This window comes from Euprymna scolopes, chromosome 8 (genome assembly GCF_053919585.1).
Source record: "Euprymna scolopes isolate OS-2025 chromosome 8, ASM5391958v1, whole genome shotgun sequence".
Classification (NCBI taxonomy): Eukaryota; Metazoa; Mollusca; class Cephalopoda; order Sepiida; family Sepiolidae; genus Euprymna; species Euprymna scolopes.
In genome coordinates, this window is record NC_136489.1 from 94,730,722 (window position 1) to 94,749,977 (window position 19,256).

General features: G+C 32.8%; 1 protein-coding gene across 28 annotated transcripts in view; it reads left to right on the forward strand.

Moving 5' to 3' along the window:
* LOC145283648 (dematin-like) overlaps positions 1–19,256 on the forward strand; it is a 402,389-nt gene that overhangs the window by 166,429 nt on the left and 216,704 nt on the right. For all 28 annotated transcript variants that reach the window (XM_080132618.1, XM_080132614.1, XM_080132621.1 and 25 more), the window contains exon 2: positions 16,588–17,043. In XM_080132618.1, coding sequence (XP_079988744.1) covers positions 16,588–17,043 — 456 coding nt within the window. The remainder of the gene's footprint in view (positions 1–16,587; positions 17,044–19,256) is intronic.

Below are 19,256 nucleotides of genomic sequence, written 5' to 3' on the forward strand. Positions count from 1 at the left end.
AAAGTGTTAATTCAACATGACCTACTTTTTTCCCCAAACTAAAAGTGAGGCTCGAATTTGGGACCTCATCGCATGACAAGCACCCATTATTTTGTAAGGCTTATTAGCGTGAGATACATGATTTAAAAAAAAAAAAAAAATTCATCAAGATTATTACATATGTCTCAGAGATATGAGCCAAATTGTGGGAAATGTGTCCAGTCTAGCAAAGTAAATTAATTTTTTTGAAGAAAAGTACTTAGATCAAGATTTTAAAATTCAATTTGAACTTTCATATTCAAGGGAATGGATATTTGGAAAAAATATTCATAAAAATCTGAGCATTAGTTCTTGTCATGTAAAATTGTTAACAGACAAGGGGAAAAAAACCTAATTAGTATTTTTTATGTGAAATTGCTAACAAATATCTGAAAACTCATCTTATATTTGGATTAACTTTTGTTAATATGTTGCCATGTGTTGGAAAACTCAACAATCACATCTGACCTTCCGTGCAAGTTGTTAGCATCTAAACTGTACAGCCTGAATTTCAACCAATTTTCTTTGGCGGCTATGCTCTTACTTAGTTGAGGCAAAAAATTTTGGCCAAATACCCTTCCTGATGCCAACTCATTGAATGATGGGGGCCAGTATTTTTGTGAAGACACCATCTCTAGGTGATTGCTCACTGAAGTTAAAGACTCTTGCACCTGCCTTTGTTATTTAAAATTACTAAGACATGGATGTAATCAGTAATTCTTATATATAGTTTCTAAGAAACAAACAGAAAAGACGTAACCTTTTTGATTGATCTAATATTGCAATACAAATAAATCCTCAAGAATTTTGCTTCAGTCATGATATAAAAAGTTATTCCAAATTATCAGATTAAGGTAAACCTTTTATGCAACTGTTTCTTTATGCAGAAGGGGAAAAATACCCCCCCCCCCCGACAAGTAATGTTATGTGTAGATAGAGAATTGTTTTTCTTTGGTGGGTATTCAATAAAAATGACATCCATTGATATGATATGCAACGACATGAACTGAAAAATCTGTGTCATGTTGCCCAATTAGATATACACTTATATATACTAGTGGGGGGGGGGGGTTGCCCGGGCGTAAAATACGTTTTAAATATGATATTTTAATTGGTCCGTATATATTATTAGTTGTGATTTCAAAAGTAAAAAAAAAAAAAAAAGAAAGTATTTTGGTGCCATCAATTAGAATCGAAACTGAAACTATAGCGTTTAAAGCTGGTGACGTGACCACTGTATCAACAGACATGTATAAAAGTGATTAAAAATGAACTAAGATGAATGTACAAAATCTTTAAAGATTTTTTCAATTTTGACCCCTTAAAAACAATTATAACAAAATACAATCATTTGAGGCCCATAGCGTCGCTCTGCGACTTTTAGTTTTGAAAGAGATAGTTTGAAAATATTGACAGACAGACAGACCGACAGATATATAGCCCTTTATATATTAAATTATTGACGGTAATTGATGTTTTTTAAATTACATATTCCAAAGACCTTGTGTTTTTCATCATGAATGATGAGGGAATATAGAGGCGTGAACAGAAATGAACCCACCCATGTGTAGAGTATTCATGTGCTAGAAATTTGATGTCATACGAAAATAAAAATTATAAAAAATGGCGTCATCTTATGTTTCAAACACCACTAACCATTATAACATATCTCTAGAAGCCTACATGGAATACCCAACTGATCTAATATATATACACACACGCACACACACAATGTCTGAAAATCAGCAAGACGTGATCATTTGTTGATCATTTGATTTGAAATTTTTGGTACCAATATTATAATCTTCTGTAATATATATATATATATATATATATATATATAAACTACTTCATTTACTCACATAAAATTAATATATGAAAGTATAAATTTATGCGTAAACTTTAAGTATTTACTTCAAAAGTGCTCAATATGTAGATAGAGCTGTTTAGTAAGTTATAAAATATATATGGCGATTAAGCTACACTGAATATTCCGCATTTCATCCACTCTAGGACTCTTCAGGCTTATGCGCATAAGCCTGAAGAGTCCTAGAGCGAATGAAACGCGGAATATTCAGTGTAGCTTAATCGCCATATATATTTTATAACTTACTATATATATATATATATATATATATATATATATTACAAGAGAGTCTCTTGTCAGGGCCCAAAAGCTACTCGAGGATAAGGGCTAATGAAAGTAAAGCAGTAATGTAGTAATTGTTCATGGTATAAGTAGAGTAGAATTTATTATTTTATTGAAAAGAATTTATTATTTTATTGAACTTGAAGGCTACGACATTGTGGTCAGCTGTGAAGCAGGCCAATGGAATAGTGCCCTCCAGGCGGGCAGTTGTAAGAAAGAAGCTTTGTTCATGGAATCTGCATTTAGGCATTAAATATTATGGATAGCTTTTGTTTGAATAGCTTTTCTTTGATCCTTTCCAAGTTACTTATTAGTTTTCAAATTTCTAGCTGGAATTGGCTGATGTATTTGCCGTACTCATGGTGTTCACTAGTACTTTTGTTTCCACCCAGAACCATCTGAAAGTACTAGAGAACATAGTGAATATGGCGAATATATCGGCCAAGTTCAGTACGAAACGCCAAAACTAATAAGCAACTTAGAAAGGATCAAGGAAAAGATATGCAAGCACAAGCTTGTAATATTTAACGAAAAATATCTTAAAAAATAATATGTAAGAGACTAATATTCTAATTTTATCAGCTAACTTACTGCCTGTTATAATTTAATAGAAATACACCACATTTATTTATGACTAGCGAGGGGTACCCGGCGTTGCCTGGGTGTTTGGAGGTGTGTGGGGGGGGGGGTTAAAAAAAAAAGTAAGTATGAGGATCGAACCCGAACCGTTGAGGCAAAGTTGTAAATTAAAGTGTAAAAAAAAAAAAATGTGCAACGTTAACCATTGCCCCACCGCGAGATGCTAATGGAAACACGTTTGAATTTATTTAATTACTTGGATTTGGCAGGTGCCCATTTTAATGAGTTAATGAGGTCAAGTTTGACTGCGGGATAGTATTTGATTTACTGCTGAACGCTTCCCCCCCCCCCAAGATATTATAGGAAAAAGACTAACCCACATGCGGCGAGCGACAAATGTTGAATATTTATCTTCCCGAAATCGAGCAAATTAAATAGACAGGCGAGCTTCGTTGTTAACTGTGAGATATTACGATTTATATGTGATGTAAAAAGGTTTAAAAAGTTGTGAAGCGAGCGAGCGCTTCTCTGAAAGAAGCCTTTTGTAGACATACAGAAAAAGCGAACACACATACATACATACATACATACATTTTCGCTTTTATATTTATAGATGATTGGTTTCTATAAAAGATTCAATTCTGCTTTGTGAAGGATCTCGCATATTAGCTAGATGGTAACTGCCTCTTTCCTGCATCAGTGTTCTCCTCTAGGGAAAACGTGTGCGTGTGTGTGTATAGTATCAGAGGTGTGAATTCCATTATAGAAGCGTTGATTTAATTTAATTTAAATAAAATATGCATCAAGTGCGCTTAAAAGCCAAATTACAACATAAAATTGCATTGTAATTTGGCTTTCAAGGGCACTTGATGCATATTATATATATAATCATCTACAGCTAGGTGTTTCGTTTTTTGAAGACTCATCAGTGTAGCTTTATCCAGTTAATATATCAAACTCGAGTCTTGAACTCGGGACCCTCTGACTGTGAAAGTCCTCCATGATTAAAAATCACAAACACTAGAAAATGAAATTCTTTATTCCAAGTGACGAATGATCACAATATTTTCCTTTCTTCTTAATCTGTCCAAGATATCTCAGAAATTTAGTTTCCAAAGTTATTTAACCTATTTCTTTTTTTCTTTTTTTTTTCTACATAATACCATTCTTTTATCTGTTGGGGGGGGGGGTATGAAGCTGAATATCATGTTTTCCGATAATTTTGGGAATGTGTATGTGTATATGGTGATTGGGCTGGGTGGTGTCACATTGGTGTTTGGCAGACCCTACCCCTGTTTAGAACATGGGGAAGGGGGGGATAGAACTGCTGATGGTATGAAGGAGGATGGGTGATCAAGGAGGCTGAGTTTTTTTTGTTTTTTTTCTGATCTTTTATTTTTTTTAATTTGATTGTATCATTTACAGCAACTTACTAGTGACCTACTTTCATTTTATTTTATTTCAACATACAACCACTTGTTATTCAACATTAAGTCCTGTTCTCTCCAAATATTCTTATTCTCTCTCTCTCTCTCTCTCCCCCCCACACACACACACACATGAATTACACATGTAAATATCTTCATATCTCTATTTATATAAAGTTGGGTATGTATTTATGTTTATATATTACTAGCGAGAGTACTCAGCATTGCCTGGGTTTGTGGATGGGTAGTAAGGAACCCCGGGTTGGGGAAATCAAAAGAACATTAGGCAGTTTGGGTGAAGAGAGGTATTAAAGAAAAAAAAAATGTGGTAGTAGGCAGGCATGTCCCCATTGTGCAACCGGAAGTCAAGAGTGTTGAAATTAAGCGTAGTCAGTCCAACGGTGACGATGACTTGATAAAATGTCGGCGAAAAAAGCGACGCCCTCCTTGTACAAAACTGCCCAGTTGAGGGTGAAGGAATGAACGTTTTTGGTCAATTTTTCGATATTTGTTTGAAGGATTGAGCTTGAAAACGATACTGACCTCGTAAGGATCCATTGTATGTGTCAAAAGTTTTTGCGAGATATACAAACACACACACACACATTTTGCCTTTTATATATTAGATGTACAGTTTCACTCCTAAACTAATTAACTGATCATTATGAATTTTGGCAGATAGCTGTTAGGCGTAAAAGGTTGTAATGTAGATTATATTTAGTTTTAGTTTCTGCAAAGGAGGTTCAAAGAGGGTGAAAGCTATTTGGGAATATTCAGATACCACCGGTTTTTATAAAATTTTAAACTATGTATTAGACATGAATTATAAATATTCCTCAAGTTTTATTTTCTGTTATATTTTAAAGAGTTTTTATAGAGCATAAGATGGGCGCAATCTCCCATTTAAAAATTCAAATATTTCAGATTTGCATTGAATTTTATCCAGTCATTAGACACCAAAGAAAGATTTTGTGAGTTTATTTTTTAAGAACTTTTAAGTTTAAACCCTTTTAGACTTTATATAGAATCAAAATCATGTAATGGATTTTGATCAGCACTGGAATAAGGATTCTAGACATAGGGCCATTATATCTTTATTTTAATCTTGTAATGGGACATTAATTAATTTCACCCATCCTAGGATGGGTAGTTTTCTCGCACATATATACATGAAAAAGAGAGACTGTTTATAGATTGTTTTGTTGTATCACAGCTTTTCAATTTGACTAGAAAAGCAAATACTTTCAGCCGAGATCAAAAACCAACTGTTTTGGCGGCAGGCAAGCGTTTTTTCCATTGCATAAGCTTATTACAGTGAGAGATATCTAAATGTTTAACATGAACATTTTCAGCTGTAGAAAATGCTCTATTCTTTTACGAGGTGCTATGCATTATCACTAATGGCCACTTTATATTTTATGTACATATACTTTCACATTCATGTAAATATTTTCATCTGTTTCATTTTATTTACTTTAGTTTTTGTTTTTCTCATTGACTTATTACACATTTTTATCTATTTTCTTCCACATTTTGGCCGGGAATCAAAATTCTTTGAGTACAAATTTTCTTAAGAAAATACTGTAACATTTGTGAAATCACTTCCTTCCTTCCTTCTCGGCGATGATGATGATGATGGTAGTGGTAGTGGTGCTAGTTGTTGTAGTGATTGTAATGATGATGCTGTTTCCCTCTCTTGTGAGGCAATCCATATTTGGATCCATGTTGGCTTTTGGCATGATCTGAATAAATGAATGCCACCTGCTCAGAAATGCGTGTGTGTGGGGGGGGGAACTGACAGAATTTGGCACCATTGCATAATGTTGTTGATGTAGATCAAGAACATGGGTGTTATCATCTGTGTTAACTTTCTGATGACAATAATAATAATAATAATAATACCATTTCAATAGATTATAAGTTACTTTTTTTCCTTTCACCTGTAGGTGATCGCTAACATAGATTCTTTGTTAATTCTGCTAGTTAAGAAGCAATTTAGTCTTGATTTAATATAAGATCAAACACAGTAAAAATTGCCTAAAGTCACATCCAAGCAAGTCTGACAAACACTTGACTCTCACTTAGACTATAAATGGCTTCAGTTCCAGCTCTGACTACTGTTAACAATTTCTCCTACTCTTTATGTATACCTAAAATTAAACGCAAATTCCATGGACAAATTTTCTTTCTTAGAAGTACCTGCCTATGGCACTCTATACTGCAGGACTGCTTTCCAGCTGACTATAACAGGTTCGTTTTCAAGTCCAATGTAAGCAAATTCTTGTCGAGCTATTCTCTTAAATAATCAAATCCTATTCGATTTTCACCGTAACCCAGCATTACGCTGTTGTCTCAGTGACCCGCTGACACTCATTAACCCTTATCCTCAAGTAGCCTTCTGACCTTGATAAGCAGTAACTCCTGTGGTAAATAAAAAAGCCGGCACAGAAATCTACTCCAACCTAAAAAATCTTATATCTATCCATATACTACTAAAACTCTGAGAATGTTTATTATCTTGTTTATCACCATGCATTCTTCATCTTCCCATGAATACTTTAAATGGTAAGAAGAAAGGCAAATAAATGGTACAATGGTTCGAGGAACGGAATCGTATAAACAATTAATTGGGGAACAGGGAGGGGGCAGATCTGTTATTACATCCCAATTTAATTTTTATTCATGAAAGCCTTTGACTTTTCATGTACGCCACGTTAGCTCAGTTGGTTAGCGCGTTGGTTCGTTATCTAAACGTTTTGGGTTCGATTTTTTAAATTTAAATATTGAACCGGTGTTATTTAAGCCACTTTTCACGTAACGTTCGTTTTTCTGTTTGTTTTTTTTTGTTTTTTTTACTTCGCTTATTCTTAGCGACACCCAAAAACACCCGGGTACCCACTCATTTTTTAAATTTTAATATCGAAACAGGCTTATTTAAGCCATTTTTCACGTGTTTTTTTTTTGGGGGGGGGGGGTTAACGTTCGTTTTTCTGTTTTCTTTTTGTTTTTTTGATTTTTACATTTAACATCGTTTGTTTGCCTTACGTTAGTTTTTTTTTTTTTTTTTTTTTTTTTTTATGTTTTGATTACCCCCCCCCACTTAAGTTTTAACGTTCGTTTTTCTGTTTTCTTTTCTTACTTCGCTTATAACAAACAAACCTGGTCATTGACCTCATTTGCTGAATAGCTATTGCTGTCGTCATCGGCGTAACGCTCGAGGACTTCCGTGCGGGCACCTGTCAATTTGGTTCTTACTTAAATAAATTCAAACATCTTTCAGTGACTCATTCTGGTTGGCCGAACGGTTCATGTTTTTTTTTTCGCATTTTATTTTCCAACTTTGCCTCAGGGCTTTGGGTTCGATCCTCCATCCCCCCTTCCCCTACCGGTTTCTTTTTTATTTAAGAGCACACACACCTCCAAACACCCGGGCAACGCCGGGTACAACCGCTAGTACTTTCATAAATCAGAGTCCATTTTCTGTAGGCTGTTTTTGAACCCAGTCAACGACATGTGGTTTTGCTAGTATATATATATATATATATATATATATATATATATATATATATATATATAAGATAGATACATAGATTAGTAATTAAAAAAAAAAATAATGTGAAAAACTACCTACCTTTGAATTTCCTACTGCATCACATGTCGATCAAATCTGTTGAGGTAGATGCTGATTGTCCATCTGTCAATTTTATCATATTCATTTGTGAATCATATATATATATATATATATATATATATATATATATATGGCTTAAATCGATACTAAGGTTTACACCTAATAAACTTTTCAGATCCCTCACCTAATTTTTCTAAATTGCTCTGAAGAGGCCATTAGATCAAAGCCATAACAGTTTTAATATGAGCCATACAAATTATTATTATTATTATTATTATTATTATTGCTCTATTTTTCATATTATTGGGAACTTTTAAATCATATTAGTTACCTCATTACCAAATATGGTAATATCCTTCATTATCAACTAGCTGTATGTAGCTGGAGTTGCTCGGCTGAAGATATTGGCAGCTGGGGCCTTAGTGTAAGATTATTCAAAATATAGTCATACTTACATTTTTTTCTATTTATTTTTTATTTCAACACTCAATTAATTAAAAAAAAAACTAATAGATGATAATATCAGAATAATTTATATGTGAGACACATGATAGTCTGATAGTTTTAATAATGCAGAGATTTAATCAGTGTTAACATGATTTTATATATATATATATATCTATAATATAAAGCTGAATGTCTGTGTGTGTGTGTGTGTGTGTGGTCACGAATAATACTTTGATAAGTATGTTTTAACTTAAATAGGGATGGTATAATAAAATTGTGGGGTCTGCGTTCGCACCTGGCCTCCATAGTGGAAATAAGCACAAACTTTAATAAAGACTTTTCATATCTATCTGCGTAAGTATACTTTGATAATTATGTTTCAGTTTGAAGAAATATAGTTTTATAAAATTATGTGGTGTTCGTTCACACCTGATCTCCATAGAATGGAAATATGTCACAAAGTTTAGCAAGGTTTTTTAATATAGATTCACAGAATATTGTGATAAGAGTTTCAGTGTGAACAGGTATGGTATAATAAATTATGGGGTTTATCTATTTTATTTTTACTTTCATCATATTTTGCTTTGGTTTTGTTACCCCCAAATTGGAAGTTATCTCTTTACAACCCTTCCTTTTCATAACCTATCATACTTTCATAAATCAGAGTCCATTTTCTGTAGGCTGTTTTTGAACCCAGTCAACGACGGGTACTTTTGTTAGTTCATATATATAAAAGCGAAAATGTATGTATGCTTGTTTGTATGTCTCGCAAAATGTTTCGACACAGGTCATGGATTTTGGCCAGATAGGTATCATTTTAAAGTTCCAACCTTTGTCCAACAAATATCGAAAAATTAGCCAAAAACATTAATTCCTTCACCCTAAAATCATTAGTTTTGTACAGGGAGTGTAGCAAAAACCGTCCTCTCATGACAAGTTCGCTTCTACGCATGTGTAAATGACGTCGGAACATGATTTAGTTTAAATATTAAAAAAACCGATCCAGTTCGTCAACGTCATCTTAGCTCAGTTGCTTAGAGGGCGGCGTCATTACCTAAAGGTTGTAAGTTCGAATCGTGGTGTGAGGTGTCTTTATTTTTATTTATTTAGTTAGTTAGTTTTTTTGTGTGTGTGTTTTTTTTTCCGATTTTTTTAAGTTTTAACATTTTTTTTATATAAAATATTTAATATTTAAAAATATTTACTTCGCTTATTCTTATGTTTTGATTACCCCCCCCCCCCGGTCCGAGCACACACACCTCTAAACACCTCCGCTAGTCTAATATATAAAGAGCAAATATCTGTGTTTGTGTATTCAGCTAAAAGTCAAAAACTACAAAATAATGACCTACAAAGTTGGTATACTCTTCATCAACGTTGCCCTGAACGAATATCTAAAATGTAGAAAAATTTATTCATTCTCTGGGACGGGCGCGGGGTGTCAACTGGGTAAGGTTTTGTCAAGAGAATCGTCTTTTTTTTTTTTTAAATTTTTATTTTAATTCTTTTTTTTTCTTTTTAATATTATGTACTAATTAGAAAAGAAATTGCAGGCTTATTACTCGAGAAATCTATCATATAAAGAAGAGTTGTGTCTGTATGTCCGCCTAGAGAAGAATTGGCTTGGCAGAAGAGAATGAGGGAAGGTAGGAAAATGTAGAGAGAGGTAGAAAGATAGATTTTAATAGGAATAGGTTACACTTTTGCTCCGGCAATGCCGGGTAGCCCTGCTAGTATTATGTATAACAAATAATATCTCAACAGATTACAGGTGCTCTAGTACTGAATGTTATTTAAAGCATTGTGAAAAGAATGTTAACCAGAATCCTAATTGTTCACAATAACACATGCATATTTGTTTGAAGATGCAGCTGCACCCGGACACACATTTTGCAGTCAATAAATAACAGTACAACACTCAATGATTAAATGCATAAAAATACAATCACATACATAACAAATTTTTCAAAGAAGAATCTTAATTCACTGCTTTAAAAAAACTTAACACCTTACCAGATTATAAGACACTTTTCATTCTCTTTTCTCTCGTTATAAAACTCCGTTCCGTTGTATATATTTTGCTCTTAATTGTAATTCTAACCTTGATTTAGCTCTGAGCAAGTTTTGAAACTGATAAGGTAACCCTTTCAGTCTTTTTTTATTTTTAATATATTAAAAAAAAATGGTATTTAAGTAGCATTTTTTTTTCCTTTAAACATTGTTAAAAATAACAGAATTTCTGTTTAATTATACTTTTTATTTTTTTTATTTTTTTAAATCTTTATTGTGTGAATAAAAAAATATATATACATGAGAAACAAGCAGTAAGATTATGTATAGAAACCTACATGAGTATGGTAAATGAAATCGCTAACTACCATCAACTTATAATGCATTGTTCTTTGCATTTAAAAAAAATTGAGCTCTCTCTCTTTCTCTCTCTCTCTCTCTCTCTCTCTATATATATATATATATATATATATATATATATATATATATATATAAGCATTTAAGATGAAAACAGTTTGAATAATCCAAATAATATGCACTATCAATCCTTATCTAAAATATTCAAAACCATTTTTGTTTTTTGATAAAATGTTTATTTATTTAGACTAATTATTCAGCAGTCATAGTGGTCTTGCCAGCTACCAATCTGCAAGTACAGCAAACACTCCTGGTCCTTTTGTTATGAGATTTGTGCCACCTGGACACTAGCTGATGAGAGATTGATTTCAAATTTAAGATGGTTATCAGGATTCTGAAGACAAAAAAAACAAATTCCCTACAATAATAAAATATCTTTTATTTGTGTATGAACCATAAAAATTTCTATATGGATCATATCTTTTTACAAGACATCTTAATTACCCCTTTGTTTTATTTAATACTTATCAGTTTCCACCACAAAAATATGTAGCTTTCCACAGATCTTTTTATTCTTAGGCGTGAGTTACAGTGTTATTCTAAATAACTGAATTTCTGTGGAAAAGTATTTGAAAATCAAACATTTGTTAATAGACCTCAAGTCATACTTTTCAGTTGCATCATGGAAATGGTCCATAGTATAAGAACATCATAGTATGAAGACGTCTTTAAATAAAATATTGTGCTTTAAATCTTGAAGTTCAATCTCCTCAATAAATTTATTGAAATTTTGTTAAATTAGTCTGTGTTCTTGGAAATGATTTTTGTCAAATTTTCTGATTAAGTTTTGCATATCCTTAGGAAGTGCGATACAATAAACATAAACTAAAAATTCAGAATTGCAAACACAAAATAAGTCCGAATAAAATAAATTTTATATTTCAATTAAATATGATAGTTATTGTAAATTATAAGAACTTTTTTTTTTAAATTTTTTTATTTATGTTTTTTAATTTCAAATGCCAACTACTTTTGAGAGTTGAGGACATGCATTGCATGGAGAGAAATGACATGTAATCAAAGCAGTCAATATGTGATGCGAGTCTTAAAGACAGGCTTATATCTGGTAACCTTAGAGAGAAATAAAATTTATACATTAGATAGATATTGCAGAACTGGAAGCTTTGATAGTATGGCTACATTGAAAAAAATGCCAAAAGCTTTTGGGTTAGTCAGTGTAGAACATTTGCGGTAACAAGGTCAGTTGACAAAGGGAGGCTAGGGAAAACATGTTGTTGTTAAAGAGGAGCATTGTTCATTCATTTTGAATGAGTCGGATAATTATTGTTCTCATTTGCTACCTTAACATTTTTTAGTTAGAATTCTTTGTAGAAAAAGTTTCCAGCATTCTAAGTGAAAGTATTTCTGTGGAATGATCTGGATTCGAACTTGAAACATCCAAGTTGTCATACCATGTTGTTAACCACTGTCATCTCTCTGCTGTTGTTACTAATGATGATGATGATCATCATCACCATGAACAACTACAGCAGAGTAAACTAAAATAATATGAAACCAAAACTAACACGTGCTGTTAATAGCTTTCGAGATAAGCCTCCAATTCTCTTGCTCAACGAGAAGGCTTTTAATATAGAATGCTACACTTTTATAATTTTTATAAGTAACAATTTATACGGCATAATTCTCATTAGATCATCAAAGGTAAGCAATGTTGAGCTTCGTCAGTACTAAAATGGGGGACCATTTGGGAATTCCAAGTGCTGTATGTGCTCTCCGCTTATTTCGTCATTGTTTCCAGTCGTCTAGCACTTCTCCTTGCCACTGGACTCAAACTGCCGATTCAGGAGTAGTGTGGCTGGAATTTGCGAAACCCTTGCCTCACAATTACATACAAGGAGAATCCATTGTCGCTTAAGAACAGAGGCATTGCAAGTAACAATAATACCCCCCTCCAGTTGCACATTTTTTTTCGAGTATATTAAATATTAAATTGTTTATAACACAATAAAGCAAAATAAATTGGTTGTAACTATTCAAATAATTTCCAACTCGTTTATTTATTTTCATTATTGCTTATTTGGATTGATGATCTGCAATATGACGTAAATGATAAATCTATAGCGTCAAATGAAGGTTATAATTATTTTGTTATGGTGATGTTTTAAGCTCACATTATGAGCAAGTCAGAATAGTTGGTAGAACCCCAAACTGAAGATCTCAAGGTTTTGGTTTCCATTTCTGGTCATGGCTTTATTTTTATTATAACGTCTTTAGTAGATTAGACACAAAGTTGGGTGTGCGTTTTATGAATGTGTTTCTGTAGAACAAACTCGATTCAAACTTAACACACCCCACACAGATTTTCAGTCCATATCGTTAATGACCTAGCCATTCTTTATTTGTTGGGAATTTATTAGTTACTATTAATGGAATATTCTCCATTTCTAAAAGTAATCTAGATCTCTGATATTTCAAATTAAGAAAAATTCTGCAATGTATTTATTATGCTTTTTTAAAAATTGTGACTGACGGACAAAATTTTTATTTAATATGAGAGCGATTATTGTCATGAATACAATCTCATTTTTTATTGAATATGTTTTTGGACGTCCCTGTAAGAGAAACATCAATTTAACAAATATTCACTAGATTATTGGCAGGCCACATAATAGGCAACTTTTGGGGAACAAATGGCATCGTTTGTCCACTCCTGCTATAAAGGTTACATTGTACATACAAGACAACTTCCTTCATTAGCTGAAATCCAAGTGCAGTATCTGTTTTATATTCGGTCAGTAAGGGAGGATCCTTCTAGAGTGAGGCAGTTTTTATTTTTGGGAACTGGAATTTCTCTACATTAAAAATCAATCTTGTGTCTTACTCTACCCTAATAGAGAGGAAAGCAAATGAGGACAACCTTCCATTGAGGAACTTGGGTAATATTTTTACTAATACTAATAGCAATGGATCAAGAGGGGGGTATCTGCCAGCGAGAATATTCTATGTGGCAGTTAATTTGCTTAATTTTAAAAATTGTACTTAGATTGCCTGAAAGATCTGTTTTAAAACTGAAATGAAATCAGCCATTTTAGTGCCAGGTTGAATTTCCTGCTTAGCAAATGCTGATGGTGTGAAGATGCTGTGCCAGGCTGCCCATCATCACTCTGACATATTGGCAATTATATTACTCGACTTAACTGTTAATTAAAAGTTTGTATACACCAGTAACAAATAATTCTTTAAAGCATACATATTTCTGCTTGTTTTAAATGTTGGGAAGCTATGAGTAGAGCTGCAAAATGAATGGTTCCATTAAATACAGACTTGGAATTCAGAGTCAGCAATATATATATATATATATATATATATATATATATATATATATATATATATATATATATATATATACATATATATACTTTTTTTTTTTTTTTTCAAAAGTCTAAATTGAATTGTTTTTTTTTTTTGTTTGTTTTTTGTTTTGTTTTTTTTAAGCAACGCTGATCTGCTAGACTTCTTTCTGCCAACTTCACACCTCTGAGGCTCAGAAACAACAGACAACATTTTTTGTGGAAGTTAGATGTTTTTATTTTTTTTTTTTTCAATCAACTCTCATCTCGTAGGTTCTTGATCTTTTAGCTAGGAGTAAAGTATTGTTTTTGATACCACACTTCCCATCTTTTTCTATCCTCAATCAGTAAATGGGAAATATTTCTAGATGGAGGCAATTTTAATTATTTGTATGCCCATACAGAATACTACTATTTTGGGAACTGGATTTTCGCCAAGTTAAAAACACCTTGTGTCTAATTCTGACTGAAGAGGGAAGGCAAGTAAAAACGGGTACCCACCTCTGAAGTTCAAATTCGTAAGACAGCAATTTTTATGGGAGACAGATTGTTTTTGTTTCAGTCAACTCCAACCTCTAGTTCTGGTTTGGAGTCAGGAGTCAGCAATTTGTCTAGGAATCCGATTTTCTTTTTTCAGACGTTGACTAAAGAAAGTTTTTTTTCTTTTAGGGAGTGTTTCATTTCTTATAATTTGAAAGAAATATAAGCTGGGTGTTGACTATTGTTTGTTTCAAAACCTATCAGATTAGAAACAAAATGAAATACAAGAATATAAGACAAATATTTATTATTGTCGTACATTAACCAATAATAAGCAGACTCATGTGTAATGAACTCAACAAGTTAACTATTGTGGAAGTAAATTTAGTAAAAGGGTTTATAAATCGCCAAATATTTGAGATTTTTCCTTGATTTCATTCAAAGATTCAAATAATTTGAGGCATCTATTGTAATCACAGCGGTTCAGAAGGTGAAACTGTTCTCTTAAGGCTTTTCTCAGGATGGATAATTTGGACGATGCTCTTTTGAAGAAGGAAACAATGATTTAACTTCAAATATATATATTTTTTCTTAATTACTGGATATCTATTTCTTTAACTGAGCTATTTGTAAAGAGAGAAAATAAGGGGTCTGAATGTCCCTACCTTACATTTTATAAATCTTCCTTTTAGATTTCTACTGCATTTTAAATTAAATCCAATTTAAAAAATTTTTTACATTAAACTAACCTATCAGCTATATACTTCGCATATGAGACCACAGCTGACCCGATCAATCATACCTAATAACCTTCCATATCTGCCAAGCAATATTTCAAGGATCTTGAAATCAATAGTTTGAAAGCAAATTTCATTTTGAGGAGGAAGTGATACCATGAAATATAGCAATAAAATATGACCCCATACCATTTCTAATTCAATATATTGACGAATATTTAATTGATGATTACTTAATTCTTCAATCATTTATTGATATATTTTTTATGATATTTATGATACTAACAGAAAGTACTCATCTCTTTTCATGGAAGAGAGAGATATATATATATTGTTAAAAGCTATTCAACATATACTAGCATATAATACAGACATTAAACAAAATATGATGATGCTGATGGTTATTATTTTACTCATTAGATTATTTCCACACAAGTCATTATCAATGATTACTCACTAACAATAATAACTGGTGTTTCCTTGTAGTCTGAATGACAAGTCTCCTCAGATTGTCAGCATTCTCAACTTCTTTCAATAACTATTGCAAATTATTCTGCATTATTACAGCAGTCATTTACCATCCACTATCAATACCCATTAGCCTTATCTGGAATTTTGAGTAGCATAAAGCCGTCTCAAGATTCCAGTACTCTTGCACCCTTCCAGTAAGGTCTGGTTGGTGCTCTCTTCTCATAATTTCCATTTTTGACATTTCACAACAAATATGATTATTATTTACTCACTAGGAGTTCTCACAGGTCATCATCAGAGATTGTTTACTGATAATAACCAGCGGTGTTCCCTGGAATCTGAGTGACATTAAGCCTTCCCAAATTTCTAGTACTCCCCACCTCTTTCAATAATCATTATAAATGATTTTGTATTATAACAGCTGTTTACCATTGGTCTTCCGAAGGTCCCAGTACGCTCTGCACACTTTCAGTGATGGTCTGGTTAGTGCTCTCTCACCTCTGCGTTTCTATCCTCAATCTTTCAGGACTATCTTCTGTGGTATCGTACAATGCTGATGTTATCCTTTTTTTAGGGTCAGTTTATGAAATTTTATTATTATTAACAACAACAAGAATAAAAAGAACTAAATGGTTAACACACCTAGTATTTTCAATTCTATCTCTAATGTTTGGATTTCTGCTTAAAATGAGAAATTCAGCAAAAGTCTAAAACATAAAGGATCAATAGGTAGATTTTGTTTCCTTCATCAAACATGTCTTTGAGAGGATGCTGCAAAAACATACACATTTTTTTTTTTTTTTTTTTAAATATGTGGTGGAATTTGTGCTCGTTAACATTATAAAATGATGCCAACTTTTTTTTCTCTTTTCATTTATGTTATTTATTTATTTTTTTAATCTATTTTCAGGTCAAAAACAAGGTAAACCAAAAGATGCAAATGGCGATACTGACAATATATCACAGGATAACATCCAGCGGTCTTCGAAACGGGACTCTAAACGCTCAACTGGGTCGACGAGTAGGGAAACTACACCTGCCAATGATCAGCCTCCAAAGCCGTTCTCATCAGCAGGATCCAAGACTGAAGTGACCAAAGAAAATGTGTTAGTAAAAGAGAATGCGGAAGTTGTGTCGGACACAAAACCTAAACACTCGGAACCAACTGATGAGAAGATTTCGCCCACAAATGTAACGCCAACTTCTAAGTCAAATAAACAAACAAAGGAGACAAACTTTGATCCATCAGTTCCGCTAACTCCTTTAATCGTTAATGACTTTGAAAATAACCATATACCCCTGCCACAGGCAACTTCCACCCCAGCTACTGCCAACGGTATTGTTGAAGGAAACACCCCACCATTAAGTAAGTTGCTTTTTATTTATTTTTTTCAATCTGCTACATTTTGTCCCATGAATGCCAGGATTGCGGAGTCTAACTCTGATTTCTAGAATCCCAAAATCTCCAATTCCAACTCTTTATTCCAATACTCTGTAATAATCAGAATTGGATTTTTAATCTGACTCCAACTCTTTCTCAAAACTTCCGACTCCACAACTCCTATAAAGATGATTATTTAAGACAGGAGATGCTTATTTGCCTTATCCTTGATCAGACCAATGTTATATATTGGTGGGAGGAAAATGGTCAACAGGTGCAGTCCTTGAAAGAAGCTACTGGAATAGGAAGCTGTATTACAATGAGCTATCAAAACTGAATTGGTGGTGACTACTGGACTTGTGGGTCAAACAGGTTGGAACAAAGAAAGCAAGGAATAGATCAGACAGTTTCGAAGAACACGGCATAATAGAATTTATAAAAAAGACAGACAAGCAATATCGTGTCTGCGGGAGAGCGGTTGCAAAGAAAAAGAAAGGATGGGGGCTAATCAAATTACAGTAAATGGGACAGCTTCACCGGCTCAAATATGACTACAATGATCCATACATCTTTGTGCCAGAAAATAGAATTACATTGAATAGTCTTTCAAGTATGTGTGCTATTATAATTTCAGTTATAATTTATTAAGATGATTTATTGAATATTATGAAGAGCTTTTTTTTTTTTACTTTGTATATATTCGTATATCTAAGTGTTAACACTTCGAAGATGCTCATTTGGTTTTATTTAACATGTAAGTCATGTAGGCCTAAATGCTTCTCCCTCTTAGACTTGTTGTTATGGCTGACTTTTCAGTTAAAAGGATCATAGAACCATTACAGATTACATCGCAGAAAAAAAGGTACCTAGCATATAAAGTTATCTTGCCGGGTTACAAAAGTCAGACCTAGATAGCATTTAAGTTGAAGAATCAAACTTTGTTTCTGACTAATCAATTTTCATTTGTTATTGTTATACCATGTTATTGGAAATATAATTTTGTTATTCGCTGCAATTATTGTTAATATAAAACCTTTTTAACTAATCACTTGAAAATAAAAATCAGCACAGAAGTTTGATTGGTTTGTTTTAAAGCATATCATCCTTTTATGGGTTATTTAATGTTGAATCTGATAATTTTGGAAAGCGTTGTTATGCTTCAAGTTCTTTATATCTTCAAATATTTATCTGTAGTAGTTGGTTTGGTTGATTTGTAGAGGAAAGTGTTTTTGTTTTTTTTACTTTGCAGAACATGATTGAGTTTTGCAAAGAAAAAGGAAAACAACAAACAATAACATCAATGTTTGTTGCATTTTAGGTTAGGAAGCCAGTATCTTTAGGTAGTTTGATTCAGCAAGGGGGAATAACTCGTTTTAGTTGTTTAAAATGTACAAACAAATAAACATTACAAAATAAAATGAATTTAATACCTCCCAGGTAGGTGAAACTAGTTATTAATAAGTTGATGAACAAAAATAATAATTAAAAAAAAAGTGTGAGGGGGGGGGTAGTACTCGGTAATTTACACGGGGTCCAGCTATATATTATTGTTTTATTTCTTGCTATTTTCACAGTAATCCCTCTCTTATTAACAAAATAGAAATGAGTGGTAGGTAAAAAAAAAGAAAAGAAGAAAAAAAAGCTTCCTTTGTCGTTGTTAAAAAAACATCAGAATAGCTTTTCCTGGCTTAGCAACAGTTAAGGGATCTGAAGTGTTCAGATCATTTCAGCAGTTAGTAGCACTGGTCAAAGGCCATGGCCAACGAAGCACAGGATGTCCTGTGTTTTTCTAATGTTCACAAGTAGTGCACAAGCAAAAGTTACAAAGAGGTTGGTTGTTCCTTTTTTATTTATTATTTATTTATTTTTTCATTCATTAACTTCTCTGCTTGTTGATCTGCAAAAAATTGAAATTTATTAGGTTGGTGCAAAATTAATCGAAATAAGAACCATTAGAATCAACACATTTTTCAAGAAGCAAGTTTATTTATCCCATTAGCATAGAAATTCGGAGTTCTGGAAGTGATGAAATCATTGAAGGCCGATTTAGCATCATCTCTGCTTTTGAAGCATTTTTTGGGTAGGAAGTTGTTGAGATGTTTGAAGAAGTGATAATCGGTGGGTGAGAGGTCCGGTAAATATGGCGGATGAGGCAGCCTTGTAACCCAATTCATTCAGCGTCTGCAGGGTCCGTTGAG